Below are 12,067 nucleotides of genomic sequence, written 5' to 3' on the forward strand. Positions count from 1 at the left end.
CGTCAACTTTTGCTCAATTAGTTTTCTAGTCACATCAGATTATCACAAGGATACTAACATAAAGCACAAAGATAGATGTACAGTGTGATCTTCAGATTAATGCCTTAATATAATCTTGAATCCCAAAGTGTTTGAAGACGATCTTATTTGACCGGATCGCCAATTTAATCGCCAATCTGTTTATATCACCAAATTAATTTGAACCATACCTGAAACGACATGAGATGACCCGTGACATGATATTGATTAAACTTATTTGACTCAATAACAAATTAACTTAACAATGGTCAAAATAAAACCAAATTGACATCCAATTTAATTTTTCAAGCTTAAAAATAAAGTAATTAGTACCTAAAAATTGTTCTAACATGAAAGAACGGTTTAAATTTGAAAATATATGATTAAACATATGCTAATAACATATGCTAATAACCTGGGTGCCTCGAACCCGTCCCGACCATGACCCAATGTTATCCGACATAAACCCAAACCGACTCCTATCCGGGATTGACCCTCCAAAACCTGAACTCTAATTTTTTTTTGGGGGGGAAAAACTCGAAGGCTAAATTAAATTAATAACGAATCAAACTGTACAGCATCGTTTGCAATCGGAGGTAACTGATCCGGCCACACACTCCTACCAAAAATCCAAGGTGTGACATGTGCGAGAGCATGTGCCACCATATTGTTAATCCTACGCGTAAACGACCAAATAACGGAATTAAAAACATTACAAAGAGATAAAATATCGTCTAAAACTTGATGAAAAATACTCCTTCCTTCCTTGCTTCTTCTTCTTCTTCAGCGCTTCAATGATTATCAGGCAATCACTCTCGACTTGGACATTTGCATGACCTCAAAACCCGAACTCGATTTGATCTAGCTTGATTTACCATAACCAACATGAGTAGGGATGGCAGTGGGTCGGGGACCCGACCCAGGCCCTTAGGGTCGGACCCTAATGGGTCGGGTATGAGTCTCATTTTTTCAGACCCAATGGGTATGAGTCGGGTATGGGTATTAAGAAAATATTTCGGGTCCGGGTCTATGTTATGAGACCCATACGGCATACCCGACCTTTAGACCCTTTATTAAAAAAAAAAAAATCAAAATCACAACTTTTCTAAATTCATACTGGCATACCGTAGAAACCCAACTAAAAGTTTTTTTCTCTTCCCTCATCCCATAAAGTGATAAAACCCAACCAAACTCTTCTGACAATACCACCACTCCATTTCACCACTGACACAAGAAAACCACCACCACGGCACTGATACGCGACTGGAAACCACTTGTCTAATAGGCGGCGACCGACAACCACCATTAACGGCAGTCAACGACGGTCAGATGGAGACGGCTATCAAGTACGATATTGATTTTTGGGTTCCGAGTTTGATTCTTTCACATGTATTTGGATGTAAAATTAATTTAGGTATTCTTTGTCTTTCTTAATCTCTTTGGTATGTATATTGGATTTGGTAGTGTACAATAGAGATTAATAAACTCATAATGTTAAAATAGTATGAATTTTTTTTAATATTATAGACCCCATTGTTAATCCATTACTTAAAGTTCTTGAAACTCGGACCCATGGTAGCCAGACCCTACCCTTACCCATAGGGTCCGGGTATGGGTCCTCAAATTTTAGACCCTTGCGGGTCTGGGTCGGGTACGGGTCCAAAGAGAAAATCTCGGGTCCGGATCCGTGTCGAGGCGGACCCTACCCAGACCCTACCCATTGCCATCCCTAAACATGAGTGACTATATTGTCCATGTACTTATAGAATCTGAACTAAAATGAACGAACTGAACCCATAAGATCTAAGCTGAACACAAATTATAAAATTTGAGCTTAACTTAATTATTAGTGGGTGAATTAAGTTTACCTAATATAGGTTAACTTGAATCAACAAGTTTAACATAACCTAATACGGAGTATAAGTTAACAAAGTTTGTAAACGAAACTTATTGGATCTGCACTAAATTGAACTTAAAAGAATTTGAACTGCATTGAATGGAGGATTTAAATTAGACTAATAGCATCAGAACTGAATAAATAACCTTGTAGAATCTAAATTAAAGTTAAAAAGAGCGACTTTAAATTTAAAAAAAAAAAAAAATGGGCCCAAGTAGGGTTTATTTGGACTTGCACTCTACCAAGGATGGGCATTTTTGCTACTTTGGCATGGTAGTTGAAACTTCTGCACATATAAAACGTAGCTTATGAAACTCTCTGAGACAATTTTATACTTCTTGCCATTCACTAGATTCATACCATTTGAATAAAATACTCCTCACATATATTCACTTATGTTATGAATCCAATGAATGAAAAGACGTATGTAATTAGACGGTAAACATAGAAGTATTGAGTTGATTTACCTGTTTGACAGCTCTTGTTTTATAAGATAACTGTTGTGATTGTTACCATGCCTTTGAAAACAAGAATTTAGTCCTCTGTTATGGTGTGCTACAAAGCCACATCAAACAGCACATCCACAGCGGTCAGAGGTATGAAGGAGTTCCTTTCCAGCTCCGACCATTACCACATGAGTGGCTAGGTCCGTTAGAAGTGCAGAATTCGCAAATGTTCCAGCCTCTTTACACTGGTACCGTACAAACTTCTGTCCATTGTTCTCAAATTGATTTTTGAACAAATGCATACACAAACATTATTGTTCGTAAATTGGATTGAACAAATGTAAACACAAGTGAGAGTACATGCAAGTAAATGATGAATATATCTAAGTTCCCATTTCTATTGTACTCTTTTCTTTTTTGGGATGGTTAAGAAAAAGCGATAAAATAATAAAACTTCATGTCGACTTACGAAAATGGGCACAACATAACTGTGATGGAGGGACTAGTAGTTACATAATAAGATGTCGACTCTTATTCTTTCCTAAAATCAGAAAGGTAACAATTAATTTGGCATAAATCAAGAGGGAAAAGGGGAGTAGGGGACAATATATCTAAATGAAGCTGCTACCCAAATTGGTTATCTTATCAGCCTTATTGACGACTTCAAGAAGAGATAATTTACATGTGCATTGAAAAGGGTGCTATACAAGGCGTACTTGTGTGGAGCTGATTGACCCACTTGTCCGTTCGGCTGCAACATGACCCTGGCGAATCAATCTGAGATTATCAACCTCGAAAACTAAGATTATGAAACATTATAAATTATATCTTCCTGAATGCAAAAACTTGTACGAGATGGTCTTACATGTGAGAGCAAGCTGAGCAACCCATAAACCCTAAATCTAAATGAGTACTACATAAGGAATTGATTGTGAGATAGAGTTAACACGACTCTCTGCTTCCAGAACATATATATGTTCTTCAAGTTTGAAATTCGTATTCCAAGAACTCAGTTGAATCAAGAGTATGATAATATCTCCTAGTGCTATGGTGATTGGTAAGCTTTAAGAACATCGTCCACAACCATTTCCTCAGCTGTGCCATTCTTCACGTCATCTACAATCATCTCAAGTTTGGGTACGTCAGTTATCACCATCTCAACTTTGGAGTCAGCGTCAATGGAACTCTGAAGAAAGGGAGAGCCATTCATCTTCAGCATACACTGTAATTCTGCAAGTTCATCCAGCATTCCAGCTTTTCTATATCCATCATCTATTGTATTAAGCAAATCATCATCAAGCACATGTCCATTGCTACACATCTCGAACAACAACTCTTTCACCTGACCCATCTCTCCAACCCGACACGAGCAAGAAATTAAACTCCGATAAATGTCGCCATTTGTGAGAAGCTTCCACTCTTTAAGCTTTCTGAACAGTGAAAGTCCACTCCTTGCCCTTCCCAATCGACAATAGCCTCTTATCACCGTAATGTACAAATAACCCTCAACCTCAACATCTTTGTCATGCATTTCCAAAAGAAATTTCTCGGCCTCCTCTACGTTGCCAGAAGCTGTATAACCCTCAATCAAAAGCTTATAAGTTGAGTCATCAAATTGAATTCCCTCTTCCTCCATCAAGCGCAACACCAACTTTAGCTCCTCAAGATCCAACCTTCTTACAGAAGCATCCACTAGAGCATTAAACGTTACAATATTGGGTTTAATCCCCTTTTTAGACATTTCTTCCACCAATTCTCTACCCATCTTCAACTCCCCAATCTTACACAATCCATTAACCACAATGGTGAGTGAGTAAACAGAAACCTTCATACTTGAATTAACCATTCGATGAAAAAACTCAAATGCTAGATCGGTTTTATCAGCTTTAACCATGGCGTGTAAAAGAACAGAACATGTCCTCTCATCAGGTTCAACTGCTTTCTCAAGCATATAATCGAAAACGGTAGAAGCCATATCAAACAACCCATTATCAGAGTACTTCTTAAGCAACATATTCAGCATTTTTGTAATTATCTTTGATTCATTGCAATACTTTTCGATATGATGGACAAATTCCGTAAAAGGGTACCTGTAGTAGTTATGGTGAAAGTAGCATTTATTATACTCTGGCGAATTCAAACAAGGGTACCTAACAATTTGCACCAAACTAGGACAAGGGTAGCTTCTGAATGGGACTTGAAAAATTTGAAGCAAAATGAGACAAGGGTACCTCTAATTTCAACTAAAATACAAGAGTTAAACTAAACAACAATTTGCAGCAAACTGGCAAAAGGGTATCTCTGAAGTCGATGAAATGCGAGTTAAACTACAATTTGAAGCAAAAATGAGACAAGGGTACCTCAATTTCAATAAAATACAAGACATAAACAAGAATTTGCAGGAAAATAAGAAAAGGGTAGGTGTGAATTGGACGAAATGTGATTTAAACTAGAATTTGCAGCAAAATGAGAGAACTTTGACCTCTGAATTCGAAAAGGGCAGCTCTAATTTGCAGCAATTATGTATTCAAAATAAGAAAGGTTGTTACCTGTAATTGGGATCGAGGATGAGTTTGTGTAATAAAAACTCAGCATTCTGGAAGAACCTGGACTTAATAAGCCTACAAAGGAGGGTAAAATGAGGATGAAAACCAGGTTTAAAAGAAAGAGAAGATTGACTGTGAAGAACAAGGTTGAAGATTCTGAAACAATCAAATGTTTTGACAGTTGGATCAGATAGAAAGGATTGAAGTTGGTGAGAAGTTAGAGAGGATAGAAAAGATTCAAGAGTGTTTGTAGATTGAGTTGTAGTTGTTGAAGAAGAAGAAGAAAAAGTATTATTGATAAGTGTATTGAAGGGTGTATATGATGAATTTATGGAAGATTCAAGGGTTGTTGATGATGATGGGCATACTCTTTTCGCTGTTTTCAGGGTTTTTAAAAATTCTTCTACTTTCATTTCAACTTCCCTCTATTTTCGACAATGTCAATCAAGATACCCAGAAAACATAAACCTAGGTTTATTTTGTTAGCTATTTTGTCTGCTAACATTGTTGCTAGGACTTGAGGGCTGGCGGCTGGCTGGTACTAGAGGTAGGTAGCACCAAAACGAACACAGACATAAATACGACATATTATGAAATTTAGGACATGAGGCACCTAATTTAAATTTAATAAAATATAGAGTATATTTTTATAGTTACAAAGTTCCATTTTATAATATATTTTTAAATTTAATAAAATATTGATAATTTGATATTAAATTTAAACAAGTGAAGGTAAAACTTGGGCTTAATTATATCATTTCCATTTTTCACCCAAACTCATTTTTCTAACCAATCTCTTTCGATAGCTTATTTCTCGTCTAAAGATCATTCACTCCAAATGATGTCCAAATACCATAAACACGCGTTGGACTCGTGCCCAAATACCATGGACACGCGTAGGACACGTGTACAAATAAATGTTGAAAGTTAGACACGACTTTATAGGTGTCCGACACGCTTAGGCAAGTGTCGGTGTCCGACAATGAGACGACTGGTTAAAAAGAGTGTCCAGTACTATAGCTGCCAAAACTTGTTCAAATCTGACTTGCCAACAACCTTATCTGAACTTATTTTAAAATTTTGGTCAAACTAATAACAATCTTATTTATTCAAGTGAAGCCAATTTTGCACGAATTAGCTCATAAGTAATCCAAACCCAATCAATTTCGTTTTTTTTTGACAACAATAACATATTATATTAGAATAAAAACAGTTTACACAATACCATTACAATACCAAGTGAGATTACAACTAAGAAAACACGTAATACAAGCAATACTACTTGAAAGATTGACAGGAACAGAAGACATGGTAGAATCAATTTCGTTGTTGTTTTAACTTCAATTAATCTAGGAGGATATACTTAGGGTTCGATTTTGGATCCAGCTTCATTGGGAACCGTGAGAAACTCACCAAATATTCACCAAATTTTATTTTCGAAAATTTCTTAGGATCATTTACCTTTAGTTAGTTTATCTTAACACATTTTTCGTATAACTAAACAATATTTATTGATTATATTAACAAAATGTATACTTAATTACTTAAATGTACACAAATTTAGTTGCTACGCGAAAACAGGCTATAGGCACACCAAAGCGGGTACTAAATACTCCATACATGAAAATTACGTAATTTATTTCCGCAGTACATTTTTTACTCATTACAGTACTTTTTGTACCAAACTTTTCATTTGTCTACCCTTCACTAGAAAAACTCAAATCTAATTTTCTCCATCCTCTTTCTATTGTTGAATCATTGACCTCCTTCAACCTTCTTCGAATTCTTCAATTATGAATGATTATTCGATTATAGAGCATATATTTAATTCACTAACCCATTTTAAATAATTAAATTTAACTCTTTGTTATATTTTGTATCTTACTCCCTCCTGTTTTTACTATTTGACGTTTTAAAGGTTTTGTTTTTTCCATTTTACATGACGTTTTATGCTTCACCATATCCCATGTTAATCTAATGCACAATTCCCATAAAACTTACTGCAATTTCAGATTATTGTCTATTCATTTCTCTGACTAAAACTTCTCATGCTATTATTCTATTGGTTTAAATGTAAGCTAATAATAAATGCAGCATTTGTTTTTCATATTTTCCTGTTTTCAAAGTGTACACTTATCTCATCTTAATACTTGTGCAAACCTCTAAAACGTCATATAATAAATAGTGGAGGGAGTATTTAATTAGAGTTTTTATTAAAATTAATTAAGGGCTAATTGGTGGGAGTAGGATATTGGAGTACTTGAATGTCGCAGGTGACATAGACAGGCGCCGGCAGGAAGGACGACATATGTGGTCATCGGTGGCCATTCGACGGAATCATGTGCGGGAGGGAGAGTTGCAGAAGGGAGGGCTGCGTGGGAGTGCAAAAAGTAGTACTCGTACATTACTCAATGTAGTAAATGCAATACATTAGGAAGAGAGAGTCGGGAGAAGCTTGGCCATGCGGAAATTCAATGCAAATAATATTATAATAGGCAATAAAGTAGTAATGTGGTGTACTATACGGTGGTGCAAAACGTTGATAAGAACCGCCACAACCGCCGAAAATAGGGTATGTGAAATTAGAGGGGAATGTGTGTTTAAAATTAGAGAGAATACTTTAGAGAGAGAAATGGGATGAGGAAATGAGAGGGGTATAATTGTCAACAGTGTACTGCGATGAGTAAAATGTGTACTGCGAAAATCAGCACCCGAAAATTATTAGACACATGAAAATGATAATGGGTACTTAGGCCCGGTTCTTTCTGGCTTATTTTTTTCAGCTCACTTATTCATTCGATTCGATTGACGTTGATTGATTGATTGATTGATTCGATTCAGTTGACTTCATTGATTCGATTTCGGCTCGGCTCGACTTCATTCGATTGTTCAACCCCACTAAGTTCAAAAGATATTTCATTTCTACTTGTCTTAAACTTATAGATTTTACTAATATTTTAATATTTATTTATTTATTATTATTATATTAAAATTGTTATATCAATATTATTAATATTTTTATTAATTAATTAATCATCACAATTATTATTATTATTATTATTATTATTATTATTATTATTATTATTATTATTATTATTATTATTATTATTATTATTATTATTTCTAAATCAATAATATCGATATTAATATAAATAATACAATTACTAATACTCTTATTAATATGAATATGAATATTAATTAATTATAATATTATTAATAAATGCTACTATTAATTTTAATAAACTAATATTATTATTAAAAATATTACTATTATTACTTTTATTATAAATACGTTTTTTTTTTCAAATACGAACTTTATTTTTTCACATACATTTTTTCTTAAACATTCCATTTAGTATCCTTTTTTACCTAAAACCCAACCAAATGAACTCTTAAATCATCATTTTTCCTAAAACTTATTCTAGTTGCTCAAATGACTCAAAAGATTGATTCCAATTTAACAATTAATAAAGTATTTTACTTTTTTTTTTATCAATTATTAATATTATTTGTTGATTTTGATTAATCATTCAAAATTTATTTGTTTGTTAAAGATAAAATTAGGATTTGTAAACTTTTATTTATTTAATTAATTAAATTAGGATTGATGGTGGTCCTTGGTGACTACCGAATCACTCAAATTAGTATGATATTTACACGAGCTAGGTTTTGAACAACAATTTGACAAATTGGTGCTCCATTATTACATCTAACTAGTTTTGGAGCCCGTGAAAATCACGGGATCGTTAATAATTTATTGTTTTAATAAGCTTAAAAATTATGGACTATGAATGTTTATCTTCCAACAAATATTTAGGCGTTATTTTAAGCTCTCTTTATTGATTGAATGAATTAGAGTGTTTAGACCGACAAAATAAAATCTCAAAGGTGTTTAAGGTAGACAAGTAGAGATATTGTGATAACACAAGAGATGATAATCGTAGACAAAAATATGACAATGTGTATAGATAGTATAAATGAAGAGGGAAGCCAAGAATTCATCATTTAAGAAAAAAGTTAGATGTTAAATTAGTAGAATGTATTAATTATTAATAGGTATAAAGATGAGAGGTAACTAAAAAGTTTATTACATTTACATTCTTTTGTCACATTAAAATTTGTCATTTTAGGTACCATTTAATTAAATTGTATAGATTTATTTATAGATGAGTGAATGAAATCAATGCCATGTAACTATAAATTGATAATCCACGTCACATTAAATTTCCATGTTACATTTAATTAAATTTGTCATTTTAAGTACCCCTTTAATTAGATTGTATAGATTATAGATGGGGTTTTAGGGCCGCCGCATGAAACTTCATAGTGAAAACAGTTGCATATTCAACTAATAAAAAGTTGCTTAAGGTAACAGTTGTTTTGATATGTGAGTATGTATCATCCTCCTGCAATTTGAAAACACAAAAATAATAAAAAATAAATTTCTAATTAATTCAATATACAATAAAGAAAAAAAGTAAAAAAGTATTCTAGTTATCTATGTAAACTTTACATACCAATTTTTGGAATAAAATGGAAATTTTGATTGTTATATAATGGTGGGAGGAAAGCAAAAAGATCATCATTAAATAAAAGTAATAAAGTTAAATAAATAGGGTAAATTGATGACTAAAGTTATGAGAGGGAAATAAAAAGTTTGAATCATTTTTTTAAATTTATTTTGTATGTTTGAGACTTTATATTTTTAAAATTTTTTTTACTAATAAGCATGAGACACATGATAATAAAAAATAATTTTTTTTATGACAGATGGCTTAGTGAGATGAGTTAGTGAAATATTTAGTCTTGCCTTTTTATAATATTGTACTTTACATACCAATTTTTTGAATAACATGGAAATTATGATTATTGTTATATAATGGTGAGAGAAAAGCAAAAAGATCATCATTAATAAAATAATAAAATTAAATAAATAGGTTAAATTGATAACCAAAGTGATGGGGCATATTCTACACCCGCTGACCGAGTCAACATATTGAGGAAGGTCAAAGCTAATAGACAACAAGTCAATGTATTTGACAGCCTAACCGACGCAGCCTGTCAGCCTGTCACTTGGGTCTCGGCTTTGCAACTAGCCAGCCGGGAGACATATCCGCGTACTCACATCCAGTCCCCTCGGCATGGAGTCAACCAGGCCAGCCGGCCTGCCATGGGTCCCACGGCCGAGGGTAGAACAGTCTTTCCACCTGCTTTGCCACTTGGCCACTACGTGACAAAAGGTGAAAGTCTATAAATACTCCTCAATCCTTGATGCGTGTCGTTCAACACCAAAGATAAATGCCAACAAGCCTATACTATAAATAGCTAGGGAAGTCGGGTCGAATCCACAGGGAGATGGGAATCCTATAGTCAACTAAGTCTGTCGAAAGTAACCAAAATGGGGGGTTTGTTGTTTGTTTTTCTAGAAACTACGAGCAAGGGAGAGAGTAAAAGGAACGAGAAAGAAATAAAGTAGAGATGAATAAGAGAGAAAGATACTAGGATTGTCGGTTCACCATGGCTTCTAAAGTCTGGACTAAATCGTAAATGCCCTAAGTTCACACTGTGGGTAATAAACGTCACCTTTTGGTCCTTAGTTCGCCCTAGGCAATACTAGTTTAGCTTTCGCCCTAGCTAGCAAAGGTCCTAATGAAACGCTGCAGAACTACTCCTTTTCCAACCTTTCGATCTAGGAGAAGGGGATATCGAGACAGTTAATTGAGTGCGTCGACTCAAACAATTAAAAGATATTAAAGCAGCAGATGCATACAACTAGACTACGGGTATTCTAATTAATTCGTCCTTCCTACGCCATGGCTACCCTAAATCCTAGCAATGCGATTAGCTACTCATAATCGAAATAGAGGACAATAATGGCAAACAAATGACAATAGATAACATAATAAATGAAACTGAACTGAAACTATATTAAAGATAATACCGAGTTCAATGAAGGAAGAATTGAGAAATGGCAATGAAAAGTATTTCCCATCCAAAAACTAAAGCAACAGTCTCCGTTTTTATGTCCTCAATCTGATAATTAGGTCTCTAGTATTCCTTGCCTATTTATATCAAAACAACAGTAAAGAAACAAGGCATATAAAATAACAACACAGCTAATCCAAAGCCCATCAGCGCGTGGCCTCTCGATCGAGCTCCACAGTTACTCGATCGAGAGATTTCTCTAAGTATATCCATCGATCGAGAACAGGACATCTCGATCGAGGCCTTCGCCTTTGCGTTCACTCAATCGAGAACAGTACATCTCGATCGAGGGGTTCTTGACACTCATGCCTCTCGATCGAGCTAATTTGGGAGTTCGATCGAAAGGTCTTAACTTCTTGAGTATTCTCCTATTCCTTTGGATGCTTTCACGCATCTCAAGACGGTAAGATTTCACGCCGACTCTCTTAAGTAAGCTTGGAGGACCACAATTAGGCTGATTTCCAGTCATTCCGGTTCGTACCTGCAAATAATGCAAAACAGAACAAAGTAGACTATTCGGGGTATAAAATGACATAATATCACTCAAATACATAGAAATGCGTGCCAAAAGAGACCGTAAAAGTCTATGTAAAATGCACGCATCAAACTTCCCCAAACCAAACCTTTGCTTGTCCTCAAGCAAACTAATGCAACTAGCTAGGATGAAATGGATAGGAGCAGAACATAGACAAGCTGAGGACCGTCGGCTCAAACCGTTTAATGCATAAGAATCAACTACTAGTAGCTCGACATCAAGGCAAACGAATTTATGCATGTTTCAAGGAGACGTTGAACTTTCGACCTTGCAAGACTTTTAAAAATGGACTCTCACGGGTCGCTCAATCACACAAATAGGCATAAGGTGATATGTGAAATAAGATCGAAAGAATAAAGAACACTCACCTAACTGCAACCTATAAGTACATGCATGCAATCTAACATGAATAAAGTCTCTACAACCGTACATATGCATTCCAACCAAACTGATGACCAAGACACATGCCGAGGACTTACATATGGGTAAGTGAGGTAATGGGTAAGAAAGGGCTAAAATGAATTTGGATATGTGGGGTTAATAGCCAGGCTAGCAACAACGGATCCAAATTATAAAACTCCCCGACTTCATACTCAACTAATCAAGACAGAACAATGCAAAATGAATGCACACAACTCAC

General features: G+C 34.7%; 1 protein-coding gene across 5 annotated transcripts; it reads right to left on the reverse strand.

The window, feature by feature from the left end:
• Positions 1–2,006: 2,006 nt before the first annotated feature.
• LOC141611676 (uncharacterized) lies at positions 2,007–5,419 on the reverse strand. 5 transcript variants are annotated; one of them, XR_012528687.1, is made up of 4 exons: positions 4,911–5,405; positions 3,227–4,451; positions 2,383–3,125; positions 2,007–2,201 (listed from the first exon to the last, which is right to left on the reverse strand). XR_012528687.1 is itself a non-coding variant. In XM_074430263.1 (2 exons), the coding sequence occupies exons 1-2, from the start codon at positions 5,318–5,320 to the stop codon at positions 3,407–3,409; spliced, it is 1,455 nt and encodes a 484-aa protein (XP_074286364.1). In that variant the 5' UTR covers positions 5,321–5,419; the 3' UTR covers positions 3,162–3,406. The 5 variants fall into 5 exon arrangements, 2 of the variants coding, with proteins under 2 accessions (XP_074286364.1, XP_074286365.1); XR_012528686.1 differs by having other exon boundaries at positions 2,383–3,138; XR_012528688.1 differs by having other exon boundaries at positions 2,383–3,138; positions 3,227–4,296; positions 4,911–5,388.
• Between the last annotated feature and the right edge of the window lie 6,648 nt (positions 5,420–12,067).

The sequence above is a fragment of the Silene latifolia genome, chromosome 11, assembly GCF_048544455.1.
Source record: "Silene latifolia isolate original U9 population chromosome 11, ASM4854445v1, whole genome shotgun sequence".
Classification (NCBI taxonomy): Eukaryota; Viridiplantae; Streptophyta; class Magnoliopsida; order Caryophyllales; family Caryophyllaceae; genus Silene; species Silene latifolia.